General features: G+C 41.8%; 1 protein-coding gene across 2 annotated transcripts in view; it reads right to left on the minus strand.

The window, feature by feature from the left end:
- Window positions 1–8,118, minus strand: part of mapkapk2a (MAPK activated protein kinase 2a) — a 28,776-nt gene extending 20,658 nt beyond the window's left edge. The window contains exon 1 of one of the 2 annotated variants that reach the window (XM_027279387.1): window positions 7,237–8,118. In XM_027279387.1, the coding sequence (XP_027135188.1) occupies window positions 7,237–7,497 (261 nt within the window). In that variant the 5' untranslated portion in view covers window positions 7,498–8,118. The remainder of the gene's footprint in view (window positions 1–7,236) is intronic. The other variant, XM_027279386.1, reaches the window with a different exon arrangement.
- Window positions 8,119–18,368: the final 10,250 nt, after the last annotated feature.

Consider the following 18,368-nt stretch of genomic DNA (forward strand, 5'->3'; position numbering starts at 1 on the left):
TTTATTCTGTATCACAGAAGTCTGGATCCATCTATCAAAAACCACAAGACCACATCCTTCCAAATACTCTACACCCGACAAAAGGTCGAGGTGGGGGTGGGTTGGTTACTGCGCGGGATCACAGATGATAATGCAATCTGGTAAAATCATATTATGTCAAAAAGGAGCTTACAACAGCAAGATAAATGTTCACCAAAGAAGCTTTAACTTCTGCTAATCTGTTTGTTTGTGAGAAACGTCACACAGACATTTGCACGACGATATGAAGAGAGAAATAAGATCCCATGACAATCAAATGATCTCTAACGAGGTCAGAAATACAGACTTAAAAACGTCACATGTGCTTTGGCCATACACGCTGAAGTCACGGAGCAAAGGTTAGAAAAATACACGGAGGAGACAGCGCGTCAATAAAAGCTGCATTCACAACAACTCAGGTGTTGCAGAGGTGTGGGCGTTAATTCTGAAATTGACTTCTCATTTGCTATTTATATTTTTAGCTGCCGACCGCTCCCTAGAAGAAAATAAATAAATATATAATTTATGATTCAAAGGAAAACTTTCTCAGACTCAGCCAGGGAACACGCCCTAATATCAGATTAGGTCAAATGTTTTAGGGCCTCGCCCAACATTTGTTTCAATTATTAATCATTTTGTTGATAATTATGTTTATAAAAAGAGAAAACTGGTAGTTATGGTTACAAACAGCAGCCAACAGCTCAAAGCTTGTTCAGCGCAACACATGAACACGAGTTTAAGGGCGAGTGAAAACACTTTCTTATGAGTGTGTAATTAGAAGATCAACAGAGTGACTCGTGACGTTACAAAGACCACACTGCTGAGTCAAAAACTCCATTTTCCACAACAAACAGATGACCGTCGATAAATGAATTTAATGATGAAAGCGTGGGGATTTTGCTCTTGGGTAATCAGTGGCGTAAGTCCAGTAATGAGTTGGTACTCTTCTAAGAAAGAACAAAAAGACTTCTTAGTTAAGCCACCGTCATACGGGTACAGTTAGACGGGGTAGAGGGCCACCAGAGAACCTCTTCCTTCCTCTCTCCCTCCTTTTCCTTCCTTTCTCTCACCATCCCATGATTTAGACATGGGCCAGGCTCTTTCCTCTGTATCCGTGTGACCTTTAATCAGACTGACAGTGGGTGACAGAAGGATTTATGTGGTGTGAATGGTGGGCGCAACTAGAAAGATGCCATTTCACTTGAGATTCTTCTGTTCAAACAGGGGAGAATTTCAGAAACCCAAACACCTTAAACAAGAACAACCCCCTTTATTAGAACCGGTCAGTGCTTCCAGTTCCTCTTTTCTCAGCCAACCCTTGACAGGTAATGTTTATTTCACAGCAGTGACTTCCACATCTTTCCAAATTTCAGGAAGCGCAACTTCAACGACCCGCTGAGCGCGGCCAAAACATTTAGTCACTGTGTATGGGGATTGCATCACCTTAACGACACAGATTTCACCGAGTTCCTTTTCAGATGAGGCAGCATTCAGTGAGTCACTGGTGAACACCTACTCTCCAGCACAGATTTGTTTGTAAGCCCAAAACCGCTTCAATCTCTTGTACCTGAGTCTGTTTCAGGCCACATTTTGGCCTTAGCGGGACTTAAAAGCTGAAATCTGTTGGAAACATTTGGTCGTGACTCGAACCGGAGCCGCTCGTAAGCAAATACAACGTGCATCAATAAGTTTTGTTTCGTTTAATAATACATGTTGCTGCGATGAAAAGCTCTTGCTCAAATGTTCTGGAAGGCAATATCTACCCGATACCTTATTAAGAGAGGATTTTGTGCAATAAATAATTAACCTGCCCTGCCCACAAATGTACACAACTGACACACGCCCAATGTAATCTCCGACTTCCTGCCTTGGGTCATGTTTCATTAAAAATCTCCTCATTGACTGCAATGACACCACGGCATCGGCACAGTGGGGGGTCCTGACACCGAAGGCTGTCACCGACACAGCGTAATAATATCAGTAACTCGTTAAAACATGAGCTACATTCATTGAGAGAAACGTGAATGAGTTCCAAAGTTGTAAAATTTGTATCATTCATAGAATTTTCTCACCCGTACGCTGCTGAAATATTGTGTGTGAGAATGTGTCCTTAACCTGATCGCTCCCAATAACCTGACTTTGTGTGCATGCGTTGGAAATGAAGTCGCTGTAAGCTGATACCTGCAGATGCTTCACACCTTTTGAGAGAGAGTGCGTGTGGCAGGGCGCTTTAAAAAAAAAAAAAAAAAGGCAGAGGGAAGTGTATAAGCTTCGTCTCAGACAAAAGCCACAAAGTCAATGGTATTGATTCTCTGTCACAGGTTATAACGAACTTAAAGCATTAAAACGTAGTGTTAAATACGTTTTTAGAGACGATAGGATCTCAGTCGGTTTCTCACCCACAACCCACAGACACTCGCAGAGTTTCCAAATTACTGACTCAAGAGACAGGTGAACGTTTTACAAGGTGATGTCACCTTGAAGCAGGCTGGCAGATTCCCAGTCCTGGTGTATAACGCAAAGCCTAATGAACACAATAGATGAGAAGGGGGCTGACTCAGACGAAGAGCAGGTAACAAGGACATTGGTTCATTAGATCATTCAGGTAACAGCCAGAGAAAACAGCAGTGAAGAGTTGTATATGACTTGAGTGTTAAAGTATATAGATAGCCTTCAAGTACGTGTGTGCGTATGTGTGTATTTATACTTCCCTATGCAGAGCTTCCTCTCTGACAGAGGTGCCATCTGTCCGGAAGCTTAAACACTGAAATATTGAGCCCACATTCTTATCCGCCGTTATGTTTTTATCCAAATGGTGCAAATTTTTAAGCATAATCCCCAGAACGTTTTTTTTTATTCTTCATTATTAGGATTTCTCTGTGTGTCTACAGACTATGTCTACAAAAGCAGGTCCAATAATATCCTAAAATATGTCTCCACCACCTTTATCTCATCTTTATTTCTTCACCACTGCCAAATTTTTTAAAAAGTCTTGTCATATTAGTCACACTCTCCATCGCTGTCGTCCAATTCTGGCTTATACTTGTGAATGAGTTCATATTTTTCATTAGAAAAAAAGAAAGAAAAAAGGACCGTCATGACCCTTAACGTTCGGGAACGACAGGATGGCGCAAGAGCGTGGATGTAAGCAGCTTGCAAGCAGTTGACCTCCGGAGAGAAATGTGGATTCAAGTGTTAAAACCACTAAATACAAGCGAAACTTAGACACCTTCCTCTTCTTACAAGTATTCAAAAAACGCGTAGCGACTTTGTGAATCAGATCGAAATGTACCGGGCGGCACCCTGACGGTTCACCCTGATGTCGGTTGTACATAGATTTGTACACGCAGCAGTTTTTGCAGTTTTATTATGAAAACTAAAATGATATATCGCACTTCTCCTTTTCTCATCCTCTCTCTCTCTGCAAAACACAAAACAGCCCGTTTGGCAACCCGCTTCTCATATTTTTCCAGCTGTTTTGTGCATCGTACTTTACACATTTTCCCACAATTTAGCCTGACGTACTTGGTATGTTTGGAACTCTCGGGAGTCTTTGCTAGAATTTGATGTAATGTTTCGACGGGGGTTAAACAAGAGCCTGGCTGAGCAACATCTGTTTTCAAGGGGTGAAGCCACAGTGGTTATTCTAGCAGGTTATGCCATTGAAACGTTGCACAGGGTTCCCAAGAAATCATTTTCCAGGACATTTTCCAAGAATTTTTTTTGACGATACAGGACAGCAGTTGCTCACAAACAGTCGTGTAATTTATAGGTTGGCCTAGTGTCGACAGATTTAAGAGCAGTTGTACTCTTCTGTTCTTAATGACGCAGGGTCTTTGCGTTCAATGCACCCATCACTGTTTGATGTGATCGACACTGGTATGTTTTTACGAAGCACAGCTTCAGCTCCACGTCGGGTGCTACATCGACTGACTGGGAGCTCAAATTAATGAAACCGGAGCATATTTTTCCGCTCGTGTCTGACAAAGCTGCTTTGAAAATGTCACAAGACGTAAGCTCATCCTACACGCAGCTGATTTTCATAGTAAATTGCACCCAGGTTTCCCCAAGCACACGGCTTGTTTCCAGGATATTTGGTCGTTTTAATAAATCTGCAGTTTTTTCCATGACTGGAACACGAGTCAACATTTCCAGGTTTTACAGGATGTGCGTTAACTCCACTGTACATGTATGTTTAAAGTCAGATTTAGGATTTCTACCTGCACGTGCTTCATTTTGAGAAATACATTTCATAAAGCGTCTTACATCATTTTAATTTAGACAGACTTTGATGCAAGTCTGCCCTTACAGATTAAGTGACAATGTCACCATGCCTGAGCAGTGTGCGCGCTCTCCGTAACCACTAATTAATTTCCATTCCTTACAGCGACACCGGGTAGCATCCAAAACCACATCAACCAGAGAAGGCTGAGTAGACCCGTGCAGATGGTGCGTCCCTGATGCAGGTTTGATCATGTCACTCCGAGAAGACGCGTATTTCACAAGCCGCCGCGCTTTGATCGAGTGTAACGTGACCCGCTATGTTTAATACGAATTATACAGCCATCAAACAGGTTTGAGTAAGAGCGTGAGTGTTTATGTTTACTATACACACACACTCAAGAAAACTATGACCCAGTTAGACTGAACTTCAGTTTAATCATCATACAGGATGTTCCCAGGCTGTGATTCACTTGGGGAACATTTTTATGCTTATTTTAAAAACGTACCTCACACTCCGATATGATCCGTAACGATAAAGAATATCTAATATATGTCTTCACTGGGTCGTGCTCCGGTCGCCTGTGTGCGTGTGTGGACAGCTTGTTTTGACGTTAGTCCTTTTATCAATCATTGACCGGCACAGAAAGTGATCTCTGGAAGTCGTAGCAGAGTCAGTCATTTACAGGACAACAGCAGAGGACGTTTAAAAATCACAGCACGAATTGCAACGACTGAGAGACAGTGTCAACATCACACAGCGTGTCCGGCAGCGTGCTTCATCATCACACTCTGCGGCACCTGTGATGAGCAGCAGTACATCACGGCCAAGGCGGTACCTGTGGACCCGCTGATGATTCATAATCTGGATCATGGAAAACACTCTCTCAACTTCAGCTACAACTGTTCAGCAAACATCTGGGTGTTTTAGTGCAACAGCAAGCAGTGATGATATAAAAATAAAAAAAAACTAAAGGTGGGTGGACGATCATGTCATATCATCACGGCCCACACAAGGACAATAACTCACAACCAAGAAACTTAGTCTACAAGTTATTTCCTCTGTTAAAATATTCACCGTCAACCTATAAAATGTCACTAAATAGTGACAAGTGGCACCATGTACTGTTCATGCTGCCATATTCATACTGTTTAGATCTTTTAGACTTTTCTTAGACATCTTTTAACTTGTATATATTTCATATTTTATGTATATAGTCGTTTGCAGCAGGGACATGAGAGAAACACCATTTCACTTCTCTGTACGTCCTTGTACATATGGCAGCACTGACAATAAAGTTGAAAAGAGCTGAAATAAATAAAGCTGACAAACTAGAAACACTGACTTTGTTTAATTCTGCTTCATAAAATGTCTTTTTGTGTTTGTGTGTGAGCCTCTAAAGATATGCTGCCTGAATTTAGATATTTATTTAGATAGATAAATAGATATATTAATAGATCCAGCAGCATTAGACTTAACCTTTACTCAGCTGGACTGCAGTGTTTAATGTTCATCCAGGTTTTGCCTCCTTCCACCGACAATAAAGTTGAAAAATCACATTTTTCCAAGAGCTGAAGTCAGGTCAAATTGCTGACATAAACTAGAAACAACAGTGACTCTATGTATGATTCTGCTTCATAAAATGTCTTTTTGTGTTTGTGTGTGAGCCTCTAAAGATATGTTGCCTGATTTTAGATAGATAAATAGATATATTAATAGATCCAGCAGCATTAGACTTAACCTTTACTCAGCTGGACTGCAGTATTTAAAAACAAGTTGCCCTAATGTTCATCCTGCCCCTTTCCACCGACAATAAAGTTGAAAAATCACATTTTTCCATGAGCTGAAGTCAGGTCAAATTTGCTCGGTTTGAGATAAATAAAGCTGACATAAACTAGAAACTGACTTTATGTTTAATTCTGCTTCATAAAATGTCATGTGGTTACTCTTTGTGTTTGTGTGAGAGCCTCTAAAAAATACAATAATAATAATAATAATAATAATTTTTTTTATCTCATAGGTGCCTTTCTATCACCCAAGGAGACCTCACACTAAATAATAAACAAAAATAACCATAAAAAGTATCAAATTACAAGAATACAACATTAAAAACATTAAAATAGGACAATGTAACTGAATCAGGTGGGTTTTAAGTGCAGACTTGAATTGTGAGAGTGAGTTGATGTTACATGTTGCCTGAATTTAGATATTATTTAGATAGACAGATAGATAAATAGATATATTGATAGATACTTTATTGATCCTGAAGGAAACTCGAGTATCCAGCAGCATTATATTTAACCTTAAGTCAGCTGGACTGGAGTGTTTAATGTTGATCCAGGTTCTGCTTCATTTTTACTGACAATAAAGCTGAAAAATCACATTTTTCCAAGAGCTGAAATAAATAAAGCTGACATAAACTAGAAACTGACTTTATGTTTAATTCTGCTTCATAAAATGACATGTGGTTACTCTTTGTGTTTGTGTGAGAGCCTCTAAAAAATACAATAATAATAATAATAATAATAATTATTATAAAACAAATAAAAAGAACCAGCTGAAATAAATAAGCTGACTATGTTTAATTCTGTTTCATAAAATGTAATATGTGGTTACTATTTATTTGTTTATTTAGATAGATAGATAGATAGATAGATAGATAGATAGATAGATAGATAGATAGATAGATAGATAAACTGATAGATCCAGCAGCATTATAATTAACCTTAAGTCAGCTGGACTGGAGTGTTTAATGCTGATCCAGGTTCTGCCTCATTTTTACTGACAATAAAGATGAAAAATCACATTTTTCCAAGAGCTGAAATAAATAAGTTGACTGTGTTTAATTCTGTTTCATAAAATGTAATATGTGGCTACACTTTATTTGTTTATTTAGATAAATATACTGATAGATCCAGCAGCATTAGACTTCACCTTAATGCTGATCCAGGTTCTGCCCCCCCTCACCTGCCTGCATGTATCCGAACATGACTCACCTTGAGCGCATACTTGTCCCCGGTCTTCTTCTGGAAGATCTCCAGCACCTTCCCGTTGATGCCCAGCCCCAGCACCTGGCTGGTCACCTTGTAGTCATCGGTGATGGCGTTCTTCTTGATCTGTAAGTTGGGTCTGGCGAGGAAGGGGAGGAACTGACCGGTCGGGTTCGGGTTCGGGTTCTGCTGCTGCTGCCCGGCCGGGTTCTGCTGCTGACCCGCCGGGTTGGGAAACAGTGGCTGGTTCTGTGCGTTGGACAGCATGGGTAGAGAGAGGGAGAGACGAACAAACCGCCTCTCGACAACACTTCTTTAAAAACACACCGAGTCCTCTTCCTGGGTTATAGCCGGCCTGTTCCGGGCCTGAAAACACCGCCGGTGGTTCTGTCCGGTAACAGGTTCAACTTAAAGTCGGTAAAACGATTTAAAAATAAAAAAAAATAATAAAAAAAAATCAGCTAGCCGTTAGCATGCTAAGCTCGATCCTATTCTTGACCCCGTGATTCTCGGCTAACAAGCTCAGCTATCGGTTAGCTCATCCATCTCCGGTCCGCCGGTTCCTCAAAGACCACTTCACGAACTTTCCTCTGAAAACATCCCCCAACGGAGCCGGTACCGGGTTCGTCGAGCGGTGAGGTGAAACTTTAAAGAGTTTAAAAAATAATAATGATGATAAAAAAAGAAAGAAAGGGGTAATAATAATAAACAGAGAACGAAAGACAGACAGAGGAGGAAGGAGAAAAGTCGGAGAGCACGCCAGACTCACTTCACTCCGTCCGACCGACTCACCGGGAGGAGCAGGGCTTCATGCTGACGTCACCGGGGCTGGTACTGCGCTTAAAGGAGAAGCGACACAGAGAGGAGGAGACTGAGGAGGACACAAGGAGACTGAGGAGGACACAAGAGACTGAGACTGAGGAGGACACAAGGAGACTGAGGAGAACATAAGAGACTGAGGCTGAGGAGGACACAAGGAGACTGAGGAGGACACTGAGACTGAGACTGAGGAGGACACAAGAGACTGAGACTGAGGAGGACACTGAGACTGAGACTGAGGAGGACACAGGAGACTGAGGAGGACACAAGAGACTGAGGAGGACACAAGGAGACTGAGACTGGAAGAGGACACAGGAGACTGAGGAGGACACAAGAGACTGAGACTGAGGAGGACACAAGAGACTGAGACTGAGGAGGACACAAGAGACTGAGACTGGATCAGGACACGAGAGACTGAGGAGGACACAAGAGACTGAGACTGAGGAGGACACAAGAGACTGAGACTGGAGGAGGACACAAGAGACTGAGGAGGACACAGGAGACTGAGACTGAGGAGGACACAGGAGACTGAGGAGGACACAAGGAGACTGAGGAGGACACAAGAGACTGAGACTAACAAGGAGACTGAGGAGGACACAAGAGACTGAGACTGGAGGAGGACACAAGGAGACTGAGGAGGACACAAGGAGACTGAGACTGGATCAGGACACAAGAGACTGAGACTGGAGGAGGACACAATGAGACTAAGACTGGATCAGGACACAAGGAGACTGAGACTGAGGAGGACACAAGAGACTGAGACTGAGGAGGGCACAAGGAGACTGAGACTGAGGAGGACACAAGGAGACTGAGGCTGGAGGAGGACACAAGAGACTGAGACTGGAGGAGGACACAAGAGACTGAGACTGGATCAGGACACGAGGAGACTGGAGGAGGACACAAAGAGACTGGAGGAGGACACAAGAGACTGAGACTGGAGGAGGACACAAGGAGACTGGAGGAGGATACAAGAGACTGAGGAGGACACAAGAGACTGAGGAGGACACAAGAGACTGAGAATGAGGAGGACACAAGAGACTGAGACTGGAGGAAGACACAAGGAGACTGAGGAGGACACAAGAGACTGAGACTGAGGAGGACACAAGGAGACTGAGACCGAGGAGGACACAAGGAGACTGAGACTGAAGAGGACACAAGGAGACTGAGGAGGACACAAGAGACTGAGACTGAGGAGGACACAAGAGACTGAGACTGGAGGAGGACACAAGGAGAATGGAGGAGGACACAAGGAGAATGAGACTGAGGAGGACACAAGAGACTGAGACTGGAGGAGGACACAAGAGACTGAGACTGGAGGAGGACACAAGGAGACTGAGACTAGATGAGGACACAAGGAGACTGAGACTGGATGAGGACACAAGAGACTGAGACTGGATCAGGACACAAGGAGACTGAGACTGGATCAGGACACAAGAGACTGAGGTTGGATCAGGACACAAGAGACTGAGACTGGATCAGGACACAAGGAGACACACAGCACAGGAGCAGGGAGATCAGAAATCATTTATACAGAGATATGTATGTACCAAGGTTCATTTTTATCTATTAGATTAAAAAATATCACATAAATGATATGTGATACTAACATCACATGACCAGCAGCTACGGGAGAAGAAAAAAAAGGTGAGGAAAGGCAACAAAGCAGTTCTTTGTGAAATGAACATAAATCAATAACTTAACTAGTTTTATGTTGATGTTGAAGTGAACATTTGTCACAGTTAATAAGGTGAATATACTAAATATAAAAGTTGTTATAGGCCGGGCTTAAAATGAGACACAAAAAAACAAACATATGGCTGAAAGGTTTAGGCTTTTTTTGGTTGACATAACAAAGCATTTGAACCTCTAAGGACATAACTGCTGGTGTTATCTATCTGTAGATTTGACACAAAATATTACTTTCTGAATGTTTTTGTTAAAGAGAAGAGCAAGAGTGACACGTTTTAAACTTAAATGTTAACAGACTTTGCATTACTCATAATAAGTCGTGTTTAAAATGAACATGAGGTTCAGAATTGTGTCAGCTTCATGCAACGTTTAACGTTTAATTGAACAATTTATTCTTTGTAATCTGACTCCACATGTGAAAGAAAGGGAGAACTGTTTTTTAGATTTGTTCACGCCTGATTGGCTTAGATTTGGTTACACTGCCATTTTAAAAAAAATGTTTTAATGTGTCAATGAAATGTATGTTTTAACTATTATTGTTCATTTTTTTATTTAAATGTTGTGCAACGTGCATCTTGTACATTGCACAACATTTTTCTATATGTGCATATATCTATATTTATGCAAATATATATACCTTTCAAATATGTATATAGTTATTTTTTATGTTTATGTTTCATGTTTTTGCGTCTACCTGTCATGTCCCTTGTCTTTTAAACTGTCCTTATGTCTCTACCTGTATGTACAATTAAGAGCACAGTTAAGTCCTCGTATGTGTACACACACCTGGCCAATAAAGTGATTCTGATTCTGATTTCATTTTTGATATCTGAGGTGTATTTCCTTCAAGTATTCACTCTACACACTTGAAGGAATTAAATTCCTCACACAGGATTAGCAGATTAACCCTCTGCTGTTTTGAACACGTTTTCTTTGTTAAAGGGAGGAGAGGGTGACTCACCATCTCCAGGACCACAGTCCTCATATAGAGGTTGCCTCAAGCTTACAAGTGCTGCTTTCCCTAATTCAAATTGTACTCAGCCATTCATGCCTCGTTTTGATTGGCTCCCCGTCGCTCAGGTGAAATTCAAACATCTGCCTCAAAACAAGTTAAAAGACGTCAGATTTGTACAGGACAGTTTTGCAACCTCAGGACTTTGGATTTTAGAAATACTGGGTCCCCTTCTCCTAGCTTTAACTCCTCCATTATTTGATTCATTTGTTAACTAAACTTTTATATTTTCTGTATAATTATATCCTCAAACATGAAGTGCTGTGAACAGTTCCACACAAAATCTAGTTCTGATGGTGAAACATTGAACCTCTTGTATTTATTTGTTGGCTTAAAGGTAGTCTACTCACATCGACCTATACAACACCCACCTTCTGTATGTTTTTAAATTCAGAATATATACTTCCCCGTTGCAGAATGAATACTTCCCCCAGATTACAAAAAGACAACAATGACATGAAAAACCAGTGTCCTCATTTGCGGCTTACAGCCCTGACCTCATGGCACGTTTGCACAGAGTGTTGCTGCGGAAGCTACAACATTGTTATTTAACCTTGCTGTCAGTCTGTATTTAAGTCAGCCCTGTTCGCAAATATTAATGAACAACGTCCCACAACAGGGATGAGAATCATGTCTACATGACTGTGAAAGTGTTGTGTTTGTAATGTAATAATTATTCTGAACTGAAGTCTTACCCTTGACAAATACGCCCCATAAAAAATTAAACTTATACATAAACTTGATAACTTGAAACTTGATATATTTTAAAAACTGCATCATTTATAAACCATCAAAACTAAACTGAAGCAAACCCACTCTGGAAAGTATCAGAAACTAAACTGAACTGAAAACAAAGAAACACGAATGAAAAATAACCCTGATGTATTCATTCAGTTAATAATAGTACATATTATAGTATCATAGTACAACAGTAGTATATTTTCCAAGTGTTCATCTTTACTTAAGCCTTTGTAGGAGGGCTATCGGAGTTAAATTACACAATGTAGGCTTTGATTTTAGCCCAAAGAATATCCAAGGTCCAATAGTCATAGTCATTTGATACTGTTGATACGTTTCCATTGTAACCTCTGCATATTAAAATGCACACACATCTGAATCAAAGTGTATTTCTTGAACTCAGTGGCTGTGGAAAAGAGGTGAAGAAGCGTGTGCAGGCAGGTTGGAACGGGTGGAGAAAAGTGTCAGGTGTGATGTGTGATAGAAGAGTTTCTGCTAAAATGAAAGGAAAGGTGTACAAAACTGAGGAAATGACAGGAGGCAGAGCTGGAGGTAGCAGAGATGAAGATGCTGAGGTTCTTCTTTGGGAGTGACCAAGATGGATAGGATCAGGAATGAGTACATCAGAGGGACAGCACATGTTAGAGGTTTTGGAGATAAAGTCAGAGAGGCCAGACTGAGATGGTTCGGACATGTCCAGAGGAGAGATAGTGAATATATTGGTAGAAGGATGCCGAGTTTTGAACTGCCAGACAGGAGGCATAGAGGAAAGGACCAAAGAGGAGGTTTATGGATGCAGTGAAAGAGGACATGAAGGTAGCTGGTGTGAGAGAAGAGGATGTAGAAGACAGGGTTAGATGGAGGCAGCTGATTCGCTGTGGTGACCCCTGAAGGGAAAAGCTGAAAGGAGAAGAAGATTGGCTGTGGTCCATTTGGAACTTAAATGCGGCACTTCCCAAAACCACTAGATGGCAGACCAGTCTAAGTTTTTTTATTTCTTTTGCTTTGGACATTGTCCAGCTCAACTCGATATTTGCAATCAAAGTGTTTTTTGGACCTGCACGGGGCAGATGAATAATGTGCACCACACAGGACGGTACAGCGTGACTCACACAATCCCAATAAAATGTGATTAAAAGTAAAAGATACTGTATTATCACTGTCCTCCTGGATTACATTCCAGACCTCACAATCTCAAAATGATGACGTTGATTTGAAAATACTCTCAGCCCTGAAGGACATGTGGTGATCTAACTTCACTGCCTTGATATGAAGTGCCTCGGTATAACACAGCTGTGTGAGTCAACAGCAGGAACAGAAGCAGCTGAAAAATGTGGAAAATGTCTGAAACCCTCAGCTGACGACAATGCATATGCTTTGCTTTGCTTTGTTTTGTTTTGTCAGCTAAGCAGTGCGTTCATCTAATCTCTGCTTATTTCTATACTGTTGTTGTTGATCACACTGGATTTGTCAAAGGGCTTCAGGTCAGCTAACCAATGAATATGATGTTAAGTGAACAGAGAGATGTTTACAGAATAAATATGTGTCCTGACACCATCACAGCCCATCCTGTGCTCACACATTGCACACCAGTTCTCTGAATGTAATGTATAAATAGGATGGAAGGGCCAAGACCCGACTCCTTAACTCCACTTCCACCTATAGAAACACACTCTGCTCCACTCTGTACTTCTTCTTCACTGCTCTCGACACGTTTCGCCATCAAATAAGAAGGAATCCTGCTTAAATAAGCTGAATATGTCAATCTAAGATGTTGTTTGATCTAAAAGTGTGGCAAAGAAGAAGTCACACGAGTGACCGCCAGTGTCTGCACATCAAGATCATATTCAGTGCTTGTTTCATTGCAGTGGTACAGTAACATTATGCAATAATTCCAGATACAGGCCACATATAAAATATATTATATCACCTAAATTAAGTACTATATTATTTGTTTTATGAGACATCCATGTAACATTTACTACTGACATGGACATGGAGTATTGGTCAAGCTAAGCAAAAAACAGGAGCATAAAGTTCCCCACAATGACCCGGTCAGCGTTACTTAAATTCCCTTTCAGAGAAGCAGAAGATGTCGTAATTGTTTTCACCAGAAAAAAAACTGTCCATCCCATGACGAGGAAACTGATTTTAAGCTGTATAATCGGTGGAATGTTCCTTTTGTAACGTTTTACCTTGATAAAAACAAACTGCACTTCAGTGACAACTTGCTGAACTTCCCTTTCAAAGTATTTCCTGAAAAGGAAATAATCTGATCTTAACAGATATATTTAAAAATCTTAACTATGCTAATAATATTCATCATGAACAAATAACTTGATATGATTTCATAAGTAAATTTGAAATATGCTGTTACGGTCTTCAGCAAACATAAGGTACACCTGTAATCTATCAAATAATCTGTAATTTTTTGTGTATATCTGATAAAAATAACATACTATAAGGATATTATATAACATTCCTAACTTTCCACCCTATAGAAAACTTTGCTGGAGACCGCGGAGGAGCGACACACTCCCGAAGATTAGTCTCTGGAAACAAATTTCACTGTTATTATCCTCAGTTATGTAAGAGAAGAACATTACATGTCCTCATGAATCTAATACATACACACAGAGTACATCATAAAACACTTACACAGTAGTAAACGTACACATAGTATGCACACCTACACACACACACACACACACACACAGACAGGGACCATGTGTGAGAGAGGGGTCTGAAATTGGAAACTGTTGCCCGAGCTTTGACAGCTTTGTGCTGATGAATTAACACAAGCTACAGAGTTACCATGCATAGCTCCAGGTTCACTTATAGCTGACACTCAGCACTCAGGACGACCTGTTCATTACGGCGTCGTCCCCGGGGGGAAAGTGTCACGGCTCCAACCATTATTCTCTGTGTTATCAGACAGAGCAGACTGCTCACATTACACGGTACATGGAAGATTTCTGTTGCGTTATGCACCACTGTCCCAAAGTTGGCCCTGGCGGACAGGGATCAGGAATGCGTGGCCTGCGCGCAGAGCTGCAGAATCTGGCGTGCTGACATTTTCCTTTTCTCCGCTCCTTCCCAGAACGCTCCCTCGACACTCTCTCTAGTTTCACAGCACTTCTTTTAACTTCCTGACAGGAAGGAAATCTAGGGGGCAAGAGGTGCATCTCCCCTCCCCTCCCCTCCCCTCTGTTCTTCATTAGTGTGCGAAAGTTGGAGCAAGTTTGGATCAGTTATTTCAGGCTGGCCAGAACTCGTCTTTGTCAGAATAATCCTTCATCGCCGCCTGGGGCTGTAACCCTAGCCGGCTCTTGATATAGACCCATGGTCAGCACTGGCTCTGATATAGGATTCTAGCACCTGAACACTCACAAGCCTCCCACCCAACATGGGACCTGCTGAACCTGCTCACCCCTCTGATGCACACACACACACACACACACACACACACACACACACCCTTGCATGATCTCTCACTCTCTTTCTGCTCTTTGTGTCTCCATGTCTCTCTAATTGCTATGTGGAACACCAAGAACCCACATTTACATATGATCTCATTTTATCCCGCTTTGTCTGCATCTTTCAACCACGGCTGTGCATTTGTTTACACATAGCCCGTCTTAACTTAGCCCGAGAAGAGACAGAAACTAGAAACTTTGTCTATCAGTCTGTCTGTCTGTCTGTCTGTCTGTCTGTCTGTCTGTCTGTCTGTCAGCCTGTTTACTTGTTGTCTATTTGCGTCGTGATTTGCTTCACCTCAGTGAAGTATGATAAAACTCCCTGCGGACCAGAGAGCGGTGCTTTCTCGGTTCTGGTTGCTTTGGAGACTAACGTACAGTTCCTCAGAGGCTCCAGCTCTTAAGGGCAGTGGCTGACTAAGCTCCCTGTTCCTCCATCATCCTTTTTTTCTCCTCTCACACTCTCCCTCTCTGTACACGAGATTGTAAAAAAACCCCACTGACGAGTCACGAACATTATCAGCTCCGAGGCAATCCAGTCTTGTGATGTAGAGTGCGCAAAGTCACTTTCAATCTCAGCTCAGCAACACAGGCATCTGGAGGTGGAGTTGCACCGTACGCCTACGTATATATCATTTATTAATATCGCTCATATATATTTAAGTGTAATAGTGGTTCATTCACATTATTCTCAAGCATTCTCGTGCTTGTACGTTCCACCTAAAAGTATTGAGGACCAGAACCAGAAACATTTATCCCTCTTTTCTTTCTCTCTCCGTCACACCCACAAATACCTGCACGTGTGAAGCCAAACATGAAAAGGCACGCATCGTGCACAGGTTGCAAGAGCTGTACACAATGCCATAGAAATCTGCACATGCATGCATACAAAGGCAATCATACGGCTTGTCACCCATGAAATGGGTGGCCTCCTTTATAGCCCCTGCAGGGGAGCATGTGACCGCCACTGGAATCCCCCTTTCATCCATGAACAGAGCTTGAACAACATGGGTCCCTGCAGAGGCATGAGGGCCTTCAACTGCTGGCCTTTTTTTTTTTTAAACTGACCCCGGGGCCTGCTGTCGAGCCGAGGAGATAGGGAAAGATTTGAGGGAGGAAAAAAAATGCGCAGACGACAAATCAAACTTTCCCAAATTGGGTACAAAAAAGATCAGAAACTTGTGGAATGACACGCTCTAAGTTTATTCTTTCTTTCGAGGTTAGTGGGACGACAACTTGTTAGCTTATGTGTGAGCAGTTTACTCTCACGTTTTAGTCACATGGACATTCCTGTCCCCCTCCTCCTTGCTCCCCGATAAACAAGAGACTGTTTGATGATAGGGGACGATTATTTAGCCTACTTCTGTTGCCAGCTTGTCTTCTGCCCTGCTCAGCTATAAAGAATGCCCTAATTTCATTTCCAACCCGCTAACAAACAACAACACGCACACACACACACACACACTGCTCAGACTCGCCCACACCTCTCTGTTTCGCTTACGTACTGATAGCTCCTCTCTGTCTGGTTTCTTTCTCACATTTGCACACATGCACAGGTCTGATTCTGCTGACCCAGTGACATGGGCCAGCGGGACGCTCCAGTTCTCCTGCACAGAGACAGTCTCTGTAGTTTTTGGTGCTTTGGCACAACACCGACTTCCTCACAGACACAACACAATGTTGCTGCTACTGCTGTTTCTCTCAGTAATTCACTCCAGTTCACTGACCCAGTCTTGGAAAGAAGATACAAACACACGCGCTCACTCACTTATACGGGAACTCCAGTGTGGCTGTTTTGGCACTTGGACAAACACATAAGTCCAGTCTGAGGGCCACTATGATGACCTCGAATATGACCGGCTCATAAACTGCCTTCCATGGATGTGTACTGTATGTAGTTACACTTTCTGTACTGCAGCTTAAAAGGTCACGCTGGAGGTTTATGGTTACGTATTCATTCATCTGCTTGTTAAATCAATAACGTCTCAATGACAACACAGCGAGTCCAACAGAATGCTGGCACGTTCATCCTGTCCGATTCTTGATTTGTATTAATTCGTGAGCTTTAAAGGTGCTCCTAGGAAGATTTTGTTACCTCTGGACAGAGCCAGGCCAAGCTAAGCTGACAGTAGCCTTATACATATTGTACAAATGTAAGAGTGGCATCAATCATCTGATCTGACTCACCGCAAGAATGTGAACACGCATATTTCCTAAGATGCAAACTGTTACTCTAAAGGAGCTACAAGGGGGTACTACAGAAGTCACAAAGTCACTATATAACCAGAAAGGATAATAACGCTACACTTAATGTGTGTCTGCAGCACAATTATTTCTGCAAAATGAGCAAACATATCCGTATATACCAGTAGTACAACGTTTATTTTATTAAATTTTTTTGTATTTATTAGTACTTGTGCCTCATGAGCTTCTGTAACAAGCAAATCTGCCTGGTGTGTGATCAAGTTTATGTTATGTTAAAATCTATATACACTGTTGCCCATAAAGTTGGAATAAAATATTTGTACAGTGTGATTTATTTATTTATAAAGTCTATCTTCTCAAAACGTAATTAATCACGAACTGTACAATGGGGGAAATTAGATACACTGTAAGGGCGATTAATTAGTTGGCTGTTGCTGGGGCTCTGTATTCAAAAAGCACACCTCAAATAGTCATTTTTAACCTCTTTATTTACACACATGAGCAGCTAGCACTAGTACTAATTCTAGCATTAATTAGGCTACTTGCTGGTGCTGATGCGCTAGCAAGTAGCATTAGCATGTATTTAATTGTTAGTGGCTCATGCTAATTGCTAGCTAACGTGCTAGCTGCTCTGCTGTCTCTGTCATTTTAGACAGACGAGTTCAAGTTAAGTGCCAATAACTGCTAAAATGGCCGCCGCTGGGCTTCTGCCTGCCAGCCCTAATCAGCAGAGCAGTTACTGCACCTGTTAGAATGTCAGTTGGAAATGCTGACAGAGAGAGAGAGAGAAAATGCTGAGACCACCCCTCGAACAGGAAGGATTTCTGGCCAAACCGTATTTTCAATCATTGAACCGAAATCACTGGGAGCATCCTGAGCCCTTCCTGAACGTCTACATAGTTATTTTGTGTTGATAAAGTGAAGAAATCTGACCTTTAGAGCGATTCAAAGAAGCGTTACTTCTGTTTTCCTCCAGAAATGTTCCCGCCTTTTTAACATGGCAGTCTATGGGGCTGTGGATGGGTGTTGCTCACGCATCTTTGTGTGTTACGCCAAAACTATAAGGCTGACAGCTTTAGCAGACGAATGTGAGTGAGAAGACAAATTTTCCTACGTTTCTATGTATAAATCATGTCTGTAGTAGGGCATTTGAGGCCACGGTAGTCGAATACGTTTTATTTTTTCACTGATTTTTCTCT

Source organism: Larimichthys crocea, chromosome VI (genome assembly GCF_000972845.2).
Source record: "Larimichthys crocea isolate SSNF chromosome VI, L_crocea_2.0, whole genome shotgun sequence".
In the NCBI taxonomy this organism is placed as follows: domain Eukaryota; kingdom Metazoa; phylum Chordata; class Actinopteri; family Sciaenidae; genus Larimichthys; species Larimichthys crocea.